General features: G+C 60.5%; 1 protein-coding gene across 8 annotated transcripts in view; it reads right to left on the reverse strand.

Annotated features, from left to right (window-relative positions):
* The window catches only part of VAV2 (vav guanine nucleotide exchange factor 2), a 152,009-nt gene that overhangs the window by 35,556 nt on the left and 103,348 nt on the right, over nucleotides 1-13,105 (reverse strand). For 4 of the 8 annotated variants that reach the window (XM_032307820.1, XM_032307824.1, XM_032307817.1 and 1 more), the window contains 5 exons: nucleotides 7,231-7,333; nucleotides 5,575-5,589; nucleotides 4,402-4,500; nucleotides 2,740-2,808; nucleotides 1,629-1,729 (listed from right to left, as the gene is read on the reverse strand). In XM_032307820.1, coding sequence (XP_032163711.1) covers nucleotides 1,629-1,729; nucleotides 2,740-2,808; nucleotides 4,402-4,500; nucleotides 5,575-5,589; nucleotides 7,231-7,333 — 387 coding nt within the window. The remainder of the gene's footprint in view (nucleotides 1-1,628; nucleotides 1,730-2,739; nucleotides 2,809-4,401; nucleotides 4,501-5,574; nucleotides 5,590-7,230; nucleotides 7,334-13,105) is intronic. The other 4 variants (XM_032307821.1, XM_032307823.1, XM_032307822.1 and 1 more) reach the window with 1 other exon arrangement.

The raw sequence follows: 13,105 nt of genomic DNA on the forward strand, positions 1-13,105 counted from the left end.
GGGAGGAAAACATTGCTGTGGCAGGGGGCGGGGAAGAGAGCCGGCCTGCCCCCTGCCCCTGGGGCCGCCAGCGGACTCACATCTGCCCCCTGTGCTCCGGCACTGCCTGCTCCCTCACACCTGCCGGGGACCCAGCCCATGGCCCCCAGAAAGTGGGCTCAGGGGTCCTTGCCTGGTCACGGCATATGCAGGAGAAGCCCCTCAGGCAGGCGCTCGCAGGAGAAGGCATCTGGAATCCAGCCCGGGGACGGGCTGCCTGGCCTGGACGCGCGTGAGCGGAGCCGACGGTCACCTGACGGTCCCCCCACTGACGACAAGGTGGACCAGGCTCCCAACCGGCCGCCGCGGGGCCTCCCCCCAGACCCCGCAGAGCGGAGCCAGCACCGGCATTCTTAACGAGCCCCCAGCTGGCTTTGGTGAGCAGCCGGGCACAAGATAGAACCTTCCGGCGCCTTCTTCTGGATTCCAGAACCCCAGTCCTCGCCCACTAGGCTCCCACAGGACATGTTGGAGCACCGAAGGTGGCTCTATACCCCTCCGTCCGTCGGGGTTACACACAGAGAGCCTTAAAGCAAACAACCAAATAGCTTCATGGAGGCCTCTGACAGCAACGTCTTTCTTCTTTAAAAAGGATCCCGCGTTGGCTTCTAATGAGTGGTCACCCTCCGTTGACAACGCTTGTCAAGGGGCCCGGGCAGTCGGCGGAGCCGCGATCAGGGGCGCGACTCCTGCGGGCAGACCTCTGGCCGTAGGCAGCCCGGCGGCGTCTGCGCGTCTGGACGCGGCCGGACCAGCTGGACGCCATGGGGAGGAGAGAGGCCGCCTGACACGCAGGTGTATGTCCCCTCAGGCTTCGCGGACATTTGCCCGATGCCACAGAGACGTGGAGGACACCGGGGCACTATGGAAGGACCCAGGACTGCCCTCCTTGGAGCCAGGAGTGCCGTCTCCCCACACTGGGGACTGGGGCTGGGTTATGTCAGGGCAGCTGAGCAGCTGTGCCTCCAGCTGCCACTGAGAGCCCCCCAGCCCATCCACCTGGCCTGGGCCCCTGCCTGCCCAGCCATCGAAGCCCTCAGTGGACACATAGCCACGTCTGCGGCACAGACATGACCCTCGCAACACCACATGGCACAGATGCCATCCTCATCCCTAGGAAATCAAGGTCCCGTGACATACGCAGGCAAGGAAGCAGGGAAGTGACCTCGAGCCCAGGAGCCCAGACCCCCAGAAGCACCGTACTCAGCCCTGCGGGGACAGGTTTGGCTTCTGCCTTCAAGCGGCGGCCACCCGGGGCTGGAGCCGGAGGGGTGACGCCCAGGTGCCGGATGCCTGGGGTCAGGTGCCCCGTGCTGGGGAGAAGATCCCCAGGCAGAGGCAGAGGGAGCTGGTGGAGCCCTCAGGAGGCCTCCGGGGGACATTCCTCCAGGCTGTGATGGCAGGTGGGCAGCTCTCTCGGTCTACAAGTGAGGACGCGGGTTTGCAGGGCCACAGCCACGGGCCTTGGGAACGTCACCACGAGACTTGCACCTGAGAAAACCCCAACCGGCCAGCTCTGCCCCGCCCCTAGCGCAGGACCTGTGGCCCCGCAGACGGGGAGGGGCAGGCAAGGTGGGCCTGCCACTCACCTTTCCTTGAAATCGAGGAAGACCTTGGCCAGCGTGCTGCCCCCCGCCATCATGGACACGTCAATGGCCCGCAGGAAGCTGTGATGTACCTTGATCAGGTCCTGGGAAGAACCAGCAACCGTGCGTGAACGGGTGCACCAGGCCGGGAAAGCCACGCGCTCCCGAGTCGCTCCCTCCTGGTGCAATTACAGACACGCGTGGGAGGGGCCGGCGCCGGCACGTGTCCCCGCGCAAACACCAGGGTCTCATCCCACTTTATGCCGGGCACATGAAGGGACCTGCACGGCCTGTCCGGACACAGACAGCAGCCTTGTCACCCTCCTGCTGGGTGCAGCTGCATGGGGCGCTCTGCCCTGGTCTGGGGCTCCAGGGCAGACTCTCTCCATGGGGACACGTTTGTCCCCATTTCAGAGCGGCTGGACAACCGGCAGGCAGCCCTCCAGGGCTCCCACAGCCCCCAGTCTGGCTCCCCACAGCCCCCAGTCCGGCTCCCACTCTGCCCATGGCCATTTGTGCTGGTGAACACACGGGACAGCACAGACTCCGTGTAGGGGACACAGAGCACTAGAGCCCCCGAGTCCGGCTCAGCCTCCCCTGGGAGACCAGCACCAGCCCCTCGAGCTCGCAAGGGGCCACGGGAGGTCGGTAGGAGCCGCCACACCCGCTGGGCACTCCTGGAGGAAGCCCACCCGCGTGTAGCTTCTGGAGCCTTCCGCCGACCCCTCCCCGCTCTGCTGGCCGCATCAGGGTGAGCCTCCTCACGGGGCATCACCTTCCCGCGTCCGTGTGCACGTGTGCCAAGGGGTGAAGTGCTCTCCTCAGAGGGCCAGAGGGGACCCGTCACTCTCCAGCTGCCGACAAAAAGCTCAAACCCCTTCCAGGGCACCTGCATCTGAGTGACACTCCCCAGCACAGACAGCAGGCTGGAGAAGCTTCCAGAAACCTCCTGTCTCCTGAGGCCAAAACCCTCAGAGGGAAGGGTGGCTACTCCCTTCCTCTCTGTCAGTCCGAACAGCATCCCGGAGCACCAGCCAACCAGGTCCCCGGCAGGGACGCCCCTCCCCAGGACCACGGGGACAGTCACGGGGAGCCTGCCGCCTGGAGCCCTTACCTCCAGGTTGATGAAGATGGCGGTCACGTCTGCCGGGCTCAGCACCTGCCTCAGGGGCGTCATGTAGTTCTGGAACAGGAAAGCCCCCACCGTCAGCCCTCTTGGAGGGTACCAGCCCCCTTCGAGGCCACAGTTGCCAGTAGGGGAGAGAGGCTCTGACGACCTCCCCAAGACGCAGGGGCAGGGGTTCTCCGTGGGGCGGTAAGGCAGGCCCAGAGCACCCCCGGGGCTCAGTGCCACTGGCGGACCCCTGCTCTCTAGGGAGACGCGGGCTTCTTGCTGCGGGTTAAGAACGGCACGGGAGAGCGCAGGGCTGGGACCACGGAGCCAAGCGCCCACACCCACCGCACCGGCAAAGCCCCGTCGTATCCCACGGGCTGGACGTCAACCCACTGCCACCCGGGCTGGTGCCGATACAACTGTTTGAGACGTTTCAGGAAACTGAGGCCAGAGAGGTGAGCCCAGCAGGGCCTCACTTCTCGCCCGGCACTCAGATCCCTGAGCGCGGCCCTAAACCTGCCATCCAAAGAGGTGCCGCCGACCCCAGAAGCCCCACCGTGGCAGGGAGGGGTCCCTCCAGAGTCCTTCAGGCCTGGCCTCCAAGGAGACATGCGCGTGGCAAACAGTCAACTCGTGCCCCAGAGGCCTGGCCGGCCAGGACCTGCCACCCTCTCCCCACAGGACGTTGGCCCCTCACACTCTCCTTGGTCACGCTGGAACAGCAGGTGGGCGGCCGCTGCGTGCGGCCAGTGACTCGGTGTTCTCGCCTGTGACGTGGGGGCTGGGACTGGCGGAGGAGGGGACTCCCCAGGGACAGGCGGGTGGAAAGCAAGCGGCGGGGAGGGGGCTGGTATGTTTGCAGAAAGGCCAGTGGCGGGGCAGGCACCCGGGGCTGGCTGAGGCAGGAGCCGGGGAAATGTCATTCTGAGGCCTGGGCAGGACCGGGGGCCAAGGGGACCCTAGGCCCCCGGCAAGAAGCTCCACAGTCATGGCTGCACGTGGCCCTACACTTCAAGCAAGAAGAGCCAGGGAGATTCCACCTTAAAGACAATGACGGATTTTCAGCCAGGAAGCACCAGCAGTCGGCACCAAGGAAATGTCCCTGAGCCGGTGTCGATGGGAAGCCAGAGGGGGTGGGGCAGGAGAAGGCCCCTCCGGGGTCCTCGAGGCGCTCAGGAGGCCAGCAGGGAGAGAGGACCGACCGGTCACTCAGGGGAGCACAGGGTCTGCCGTGGAGGCTCCACAGGCTGACGTCATGGGGCGTGTGTCCCAGTGGCAGGACGCTCACAGCCACCAATTTACAGAGTGGGAAGCTAAGGGCAGAGAATGCCTTAGGGGAGAAGGTATACACAAAGCGCTTAACCTAGCGCCCAGCCTGCAGGACAGAGTATACAACAGGAGCTTAGCCCGGCGCAGTCAGGAGCGGAAGTCGTGACGAGGCCCAGCTCGGCAGGAAGGAGCTGCAGGGACAAGCTCAGGACAGTCCCAGGCCAAGCTGAGGTCCAAGGGCTGGGACGTGGGACTGGGGCCAAGGGACACAGCCCACGAGGACACTGGCCAGCCGGAGCCCACGGCCTGTGTGAGCAGCAGAGGGCAGGGGGTGCCTGGTGACAGCCGTGCCCCAGGGACCAGTGGCACCGGGAGGGGCGGGGCCACACCCACCTTCTCGATGTCCTCCAGGGTCCGGTAGTACTTGGCCTCGGTCTCCTGAATCTCCAGCAAGCAGCAGTTCCTCTTGTCATCCTCAGACATGCCCATTTTCTACAGGAAGGACACAAGGCATGAGCCAGGCCTGGCCGTGCGTCACCGGGAGTGACCCGGGGGGCCGAGATAGGAGACGGAAGGGGCCCAAACCCTCCCTCCCCGTTTCTGCAGATGAGGAGACTGAGGCACGGGGGGTGCGTGTGTGGCATGAACCTGAGCGACATGAACTAGCATGAGTGGCATGAACTAGTGACAGCTTGGAGAATGACACGGAACCTTCTAGAATCCGCGCTCCCGCTGCCCTGCTCTGAATTGTACCAGACCAGCGTGGGGCCCTCAGGAGTCAGCCCCTCCAGCATAGACAACAGGTGTGGCATACTTAAAGCACCTACTATGTGCTCAGGGAAAGGCTCTGACCCGCTCCCCGGGGACCCGTGTCTGCTTACTCAGAGCCAACCTGTTACTGCAGGGCTGGGCTTTCCCAGGGTCCTCTGGCCCCCACCTTGGGTCCTGAGGGGCCAATTCAATGGCAGGGGTCACCAGGGACACACTTCTGTGACAGGGCCTGCCCGCCATCTCTGGGGGAAACGTGGCCAGAGGCAGGATTGGCCAGGAACCTGTGTGGCCATGGGGATGGGGCAAGAAGCTGCCAGCGGGGCCACTGTTAGAGGCGCTCTGGATTTCCAGACCCTCTCCTTGTGTCCTTTGGGCTGAGTGAACTAAGTGGGTCCCTAAGTGAGGCTGGGCCACACGCCACGCCACGCGGATAGCTATCTGCCCTAACCCCATCCTCCTCCCCTAAGAAAGGCCCCAGGAGTTTGCTGTGCCCGAGGGCTCCAAAGAAACATGCCGAATGGGGCCCATCACCCAGGGGGGCCCAGATCAGGCTGGAGGCTCCCCAGGGCTCCTTCCCACGCCCCAGTGCTCTGGGCACTACTCTGCTGCCCTCAGGGCTTCAGGGGGTGTTGGGGGCCCACGATCCCCCTAAAGCCAAGTGTAAAAACATGGGTCTGACAGCATCTCACTGAGGACAGGGTCCCAGGCTTTTCCCAAGAGATCCGAGACCTCTCTGGGAGGCGGAGGAAGACGCGCTGGCAGAAGTGACCGGGCCTCCCTCCCTCTGCCGCTTACCTGCATGTATCTGATCTGAAAGCGTGGGGGGAGCAATCACAGACAGAACCAGTTAGCAGCGTCAGCTCGTCACCCGGGCTGTGCTCCGGAGCACCCGCCCGCCTTTCCCCCACAGCCCCAGGATCCCGTCACAGCCCTCTGCCCACCAGCCCGAGCAACAGCCTGGCTGCGTGGGGAGGGACGGTGCCTGGCCCTTCTTCGCGTGTGGGCTCTGAGAGCGGCACCTGCTGTCCTCCGGCTTTATCGTCCTTTGCAAAGGTCTCTGTCTACCTTCTGCCTAGCCTGTTCAGAATGCTCCGGACATGACCAGGGAAGAAGTAAAAGCCCCCTGCATTATCTCGGAGGACGGGCAGGAGGCAGAGGCCCACCCCGCCAGACGGCCAGGACAGCGTGAGCAGCAGCACGGAGCGCGGTCGGGACACGGGGCGGAGCTGGGCGGGAGGGATGCCAGCCTGTCTCCCCGCAGCCCCCACAGGTCCTGCGAACAGCCGGGGTCCTGCGTGCTCCAGGGGCTTCAGGACCAGGGACAGCAGCAGGCTCTGGGGACAGGGCCCCCCACCCCCAGGGCCAGGGTCTCTGCAGGGCAGTCACAGAGGGGGGCTCTCTGGGCAGAGCAGAGGATCTCCGTCTGTGGGGCAACGGCTTGGCCTTCCAGCCCTGTAACTGGCCCCCTGGACCGGCTCAGGGGCACGGCTGCCCCACTACGAGGCTGCCTGGGGGAAGGGCAGCATTGGCCCTGGGCAGACCTGGGGTCACAGAGAGAACCCTGGGAATGGCAGGGACCCCTCAGACCCTTCAGGAGCATGACGAGAAACCCTTTCCGCTCCGAAGAGCAGAGTTAGGGGGCTGTGAACCCCACTGTCACGTTTCCCTGTGCCTCTCCTGGTGTGATGCTGGTGGAGGGCAGGTGCCACCAGGGAGGGACGGGCCTCTCCGGAAGGCCTCGCTGGGGAGCTGTCGCCTCAGCTTTGTCTCTCCGCCCCCCGCTGGATACTCCCGCACCGAGGGAAAACACTGCAATTTGCTTCTTGAGAAACTCCTCCCATTTCCTCAGGGAGAGCCAACAGCATCACAAGCCTCCACAGTCGGCAAGCAGCGTGTGGACCATCGCCCAGGAGCCTGGGGGCGGGGGGTCAAGGCCTGTCCCCCCCTCCCCTCTCGCCCAGGGCCCCAACCTCGCCATCCCAGCTCGACGGGGCCCTACCCTCCGCGCAGCAGCTGCCAGCAATAAGCCCGCCCGGCAGCAAACTGGTGTCCGAGAGATGATTAGCCAACGTCGGCTCAGAAATAAATATCCTCGCCGCATGGAAGACGCACAGCTGGCTAACTGCGCCAATGGCCGTCTCCTTGCTTCCGCACAAAGGAGTGAAGCAATGCTCGCTCCGGGCCGCTGAGCAGCTATTTTCAGACCCCCCGGGCAGGAGGGACTTGGGATCCAGCACACACGCCGGAGAATCCCCAGATAGCAGGGTCCACCTGGCTCCTCGGAACGCCCCGTAGAGGGAGGCCTTGGCCCGAGGACAGGGAGGAAGCCCATGGGGGCCGGGAAGGGCTGGGGTGCGGCCTCAGGAGCTCCCTCTGCCCTGGAGAGCCCCCCGCCCCCTGGAGACCCAGGGCTCCCAGAGCGGGGCCCTGCTGCGGGTGAGGGGCGCTTACCATGGGCTGCCGCACCTCCACCTTGATAATGTCCTCGTAGATGTCGTCCCCCTCGTCCTCACACGGGACGCAGTCGTAGATGTCCTCCCCGAGGTCATGCTCGCTGCGCGGGAGGGAAGCAGGTCAGGCGCACCGAAGGGAGGGTCCAGCCAGGTCTGCGCGGGGATGCGGCCCAGGGGGCCTCCCAGGGGACAGCTGGGTCAGGACTGGCGCGAGCCCCTCCCACTGGGTCTCCATCTTCTGGTCCGCAGCATGGGGTGGCGCACCTGCCTCCCAGGGCTTCTCTGTGTTTAGACCGGGCAGCATGGACAGCCTCCCCTCATGCCCTGCCTGCCCTGCTTCTAGGACCTACGGTGACCACAGCCCCACGTCTCCACCCTTTAGCGAATGCTGGGGACTCACGCCGCCCCTCCCATGACCGGGAGCCCCGGGAGCTCTCGGCCCACCCCAGGCACCCCCAGCGCCTGCAGCGGGGGTGTGCGGGTCAAGGGGCAGAGCTCACACACCGACACCTTCCCTACCCGCTGGTAAGGAGCAAAGTGAGTAGTGAGGGTCAGAGAGCTTATGATGCGGCTTCGAGCACAGTGTAAGGAAATCACCACTCACTCTATGCTCCAACCTTGTTTCGCCCCTGACCACGCTGATTCTACTTCAACCAGCTGTCCCCTCAGCCCAGCCAGAATTGGAGCCTAGGACGCCTCCTCCAGGAGGCCCTCGGGGATCCCCAGCCCAGGCTGTGATCCAGGACCCACTCCCCTCAGTCTTCCCATACAAAGCGCATCCTTCTTGCTGGATCTGCCATTGTTTTCTAAGCGTCTGTGGATGAGCCTGTCTCTTCCCTGGACAAAACCCAACTCCTTAACCCCTTCTGAGCACCGTTCCCGATGGACAGCAGGTGCCCGGCAAACATTTCGCGTCAGCACAGGAGCCAATCCAGCCACATGCAGCGAGGCCACCAGGCCTTGGGCCCCACGCGGACAAGCTCTGCAGTCCGGCGTGCGGTCCCTCCTCAGGGCAGGTCGTCCTCGGGGGCCAGCCTGCCCTGGGAGCCCGTGCCAGCCCCGCATGGGCTGGGACACATCTCAGAGCCCAGGCTCAAAGCAGCACCCGGCAAAGCTGATTTCCAGAAGACACAGAGATTCGGCTGAGCACCTCCCCTTCCCACAGTACCGGGCAGCCAGAATTCAGGGCCGGGGGCAGCAGGGGACAGAGAGGGCAGAAGGGCTCCCCAGCAGCTCTGATGAATGGGTTTCTGGCCTTGCCCCAAACCCGGCTTGTCATCGGACGGGCTGGGAGGGTGGGGGGCGGGGTAGAGATCGCTCCAGATCTACTTGAGATAGGGGGGGAGAGTCTGTACTCAGGAAAGGGCTCTGCAGTCAGCCAGAGGGGTCTCCCCAAAGCCCCGGTGCCTCCCATGAGACCAAGCATGACTGAGCGGACACATGTGGGCTTCCCTCTGCGGGGAGGGGGGCTCGCACGGCGGGTCAGGGAGCCAATTCCGACTTGATGAGACCCCCACAGGCAGCCGACGACCTGGGAAGGAGAGGGGGCAGGGAAAGGTCGCACCGCGCTAGCCCAGCACACGGACGCGGTGACCACCACACGGACGCCGTAACCAGCACGCGGACATGGGAACCAGCACGGAGACGCGGTAACCAGCACGCGGACTCAATAACCATCGCCACCGCTGGGCCCTTCTGCGCTAACACACCTGTCAGGAACCTGGAAAACACTTCTCCTTTCTCACCTCCCCACCCCCGGAGGCGGAGAGCACCGCAGCGCAGGGCAGTGCCCCAGTGGGGACAGGGCCCTGCTCGGACCCAGCAGGAACCCACCGTTTCAGAGGCCCTCCCCCTGGGTGGGTCACTCGCGTTGACACAAGTCACCTCCCCTGCCTCTCCAGAGCCTGTCCCCAGAGGAAACGGCTCCGGAAGCCCAGCCCGCCACATTAGCGGGTGTCCAGGCAAGTGTTGGCGAGGGTTCTGTCTGGCTGGGGGGGTGGGGGTGGGGGGTGATGAGCCACCCCCGATTTCGATCGTGCAGCAGAGCGAGCCTGCTGACAAAGCCACTGTCGAGAATTCTGACAGCGTGGAACCGAGGGGAGAAAGGGACGCTTCTGGGCTGCTAAATTAGACACCTCGAAGGCAGCTGAGGCCACGGACAGCGTCTGGAGACCGACATCGGCTTTGCTCTGGCGGGCGGGGAAAAGATGTAGAGGGCCCGTGACCGTTCCTAAGAGCTGATGAAACGAATGAAAATCACTCAAAGGAGGCCTGGAGAGGGGCCTCAAGGTCACCCGGTGCAGGCACGGCCAACCGCCCGCACGGGGCCCCTCCTCCACCCACGTCGCCGCGCTCATGTTCTGCATGTCCCCGATGGCCAGACGCTGAGGACTTTCCCGCGTACTTCTGGACATTGGTGCATCGCCCTTTGTGCAAGGCCTGCTGGAGACTTCCCTCCATTTCTAAATGCTAGCTGCCTTCTTCTTATTGAGAAAGAAACAGAACTCTTACGTGTTCTCCACACGAGTTTCATGTCAGGTATGTTTCATGAATTTCTTTTCCCAGTTTCTGGCTTTGTCTACTGGTTTTCTGAGTGGTGTCTTTTTAAAAAATATTCATTTTTAATTAAAAAAAAAAAAAAGCAGGGCGCCTGGGTGGCTCAGTGGGTTAAGTCTCTGCCTTCGGCTCAGGTCATGGTCTCAGGGTCCTGGGATCGAGCCCCGTGTTGGGCTCTCTGCTCAGCAGGGAGCCTGCTTCCTTCTCTCTCTCTCTGCCTGCCTCTCTGCCTACTTGTGATCTCTGTCTGTCAAAATAAAAAAATAAAATCATTTTAAAAAAAAAAAGCTTAACTTAGCACACCTTTCTCCTATGGTATCCCGACTGTCCTGTGTCCCATCTAAGAAATCGCTGTGTCTTCTCTAAGAAGGCTTTGTTTTCCAGGATTCCAAGGTTGGTCTGTTTCTCCTTCTAAGAGCTATGTAATTTTAGTGTTCATGTTCAGACCTCTGATCCGTCTCAAGATGTCCGTGCATGGTGTGGGGTAGAGACTGAGGTCCGTTTCTCTTTGGGGACATTCCGGAGTTTCAGGACAATTGGCTGAAAGCTTTTTTCTTCTCACTGGATCACTTAGATCCCCTTGACCAAAACCACAGCCCACGCAAGTGTGGGTGGGTCTATTCTGGAATTCTATAATCTTATTCCGTCAACCTATTCACCTATGCCTGTGACAATAGCAATTTGTTTTGATCACTTTTTTTTTTTTTTTAAAGATTTTTATTTATTTATTTGTCAGAGAGAGAGAGCGAGAGCGAGCGCGAGCACAGACAGACAGAGCAGCAGGCAGAGTCAGAGGGAGAAGCAGGCTCCCTGCGGAGCAAGGAGCCCGATGTGGGACTCGATCCCAGGACGCTGGGATCATGACCTGAGCCAAAGGCAGCTGCTTAACCTGCTGAGCCACCCAGGCGTCCCGATCACTTTTTTTTTAATAGAAAGTTCCCAAACCAGGTGCTTTAAGTCCCTACTTTGTTCTTTTATGAAATTGTTTATGACCATCCTAAGGTCCTTTGTATTTCTCTAGAAACTTTACAATAATCTTGTCAACAACAACAACAACAACAACAACAAAAAAGCCCGCTGGGAGACCAGGCGCCTTAACACTATCCTCTCCCAGTCCATGAACATAGTATATACACCACCATTTTCAAGTCTTCTTTCATTTCTCTCAATATTTTGCTGTTTTATCACAGAGTTTGGGGAATTTAGGTAGTCTGGGCCCACCATGTTGGTCCACTGTCTCTCTCTTCTCCTTCTGGGGTTCCAGTTCCACGTATGTTGGACCCCTGGCATGGCCCCACATGTCTGAGGCTCTGCTGGCATTTTCTTGTCTCTGTTCCTTCAGGTGTCTTCCTTCCGTTGAACAAGCCTTCTTGACCTCCCTCCTCTACTGTCAGCATCTTCTATTAAAGCAGATCCGTGGCTGTTCAGCTCAGCTACCGTGGGCTTCAGTTTTAGCGTCTTCATGTGGCTCTCTTCGTCGCGTCCCCTTCTGTGCTGAGGCTCCCCATCTGTTCATTCACTCTGTGCACACTTTCCTCGAAGTCCCTGACCGTGTTAATAAAAGCTGCGGACTGTAACATCGGGCTCATCCCCAGGCTGGTTCCTATTGACTTTTTTTTTTTTTCTCTAAATATGACATTTTTTCTGTTTCGTGGCAAGTCTGATGACTTTGGACTGAACATCAGACGTGACAAACGATCCATCACGGAGATTCCGTTATTTCTACCTAATACGTGTTCTAACAAGCCGTCAATTTGGTTGGACTCAAACGTCAAACTCCGTCTTTCCAGCAGGGAGCAGCAACTGGAATGCTGCTGAATTTAGGTTTTCGGATGCCAGACTTCCCATCCCCCTCTGGAAGCCTCAGGGTCTTTCTTGTGTGTATGACGTTGAATGGCCAGCCAGGGATTTTGGTGGATTATTAGATCTGGGGGCTCTGAGGTCCCTCCTACCCTCCCAGGTCCCTCCCTCCCGGCATTTCCTTCCTAACTTTCTGGCTGCCCTCCCGGCCTCAGTGTCTTCCCTGACACCGTAACCGGCAGGAGTGCAGCTCTCTACCTGGACTGGGGAGCACCCTCAGGCAAAGGCCACAGACTCTAATCCCGCACACAGTGAGCACTCCTTGAAGAACCTGGGGTTCCTGCCTGTGAAAGTGACACGATGCCGTCCCTCCCCTCTCCCTGTACTCACAGGAGCCATGACCACACAGACTCGGAGCCTGGGATACACCCAAGGCAATTACCCCAACACATGTCCACGACCACGCTCTCAGCCTGTTTCCTTCCTCAAAATCAATAAAGACAAGGACCCTTCATTCGTAGGGGATCCCTCTTCACGCACCCCTCCCTCTTCCGACTCACTCAGGGCTGTAGCTGTAAACAGCAAGAAACACGAGATGAATAGCTGCGTTCTGGTGTCTTAACTTGCAACCGAAAAATCTAAAAAGCGCAGCCACCATTCCTTCCCTCTGCTCTGCAAGATGTCTGTTACCCAAAGCCCGCTGAAGACCAGAGAAGCGAATGGTCAGTCACCTGCCTCTAATGGCCACAGTTTCCCTTCCTCTGGGGTCCTCATCCTACGGCCGTAGACCACTCGTACCCCCGTGCTTTCTACGCTCATCCTACTCTCACATATGAAAACACTCTGCAAACGTTCTCTAAGTCAAGCCAATGAGCCCTAAGACATACACGTTCTTGGTATTATTGGAAACGGTAAAATGGCGTCCACTTTGTGCCCGGCCAGAAGAGGGGGAATAAAAGCAGCAGCAAAGAAGTGGGTTTCTTCTTCACTCAGACAAAATTATGGGGCTGCCTGGCTGGCTCCGTTGGAAGACCATAAGGCTCTTGACCTCAGGGTCGTGGGTTCGAGCCCCATGTTGCACATAGAGGCTACTTAAAGAGATAAACTTCAAAAGATATTATGAAGGTAAATCAAACACATTTGCTTAGCTCGGCAACTAAGATAAAACAAAACACCCATCGCATCTGGTTGGTTAAATCGATACCTCTCCTCGGACGGACTCTGTGCCAGCAACTGGATGACGGCACCTCACCATCCAGGGGGGGAGACGGACAGGGTAGCGGTTACGCCTGAAATACAGGTGCTTCTGGAATACCGTGGGGTCATTGGCGCGGGTAACAAGCTCTGCTTCCCAGTACTTCTGACGTCTGGCCAACGTGGGCGTGGGTATCCCACTGTCACTTGGCTTTTCAGCAAAGTCCTCGTCTCCAAAAGTGAGTTTCCTGAACAGGGTAGGGGACACCCGATGCGTCTCAGGCATCTCTCAGAACAGATTAGTCTATGCCAAGACCAGCTGG

This window comes from Mustela erminea, chromosome 12, assembly GCF_009829155.1.
Source record: "Mustela erminea isolate mMusErm1 chromosome 12, mMusErm1.Pri, whole genome shotgun sequence".
Taxonomy (NCBI): Eukaryota; Metazoa; Chordata; class Mammalia; order Carnivora; family Mustelidae; genus Mustela; species Mustela erminea.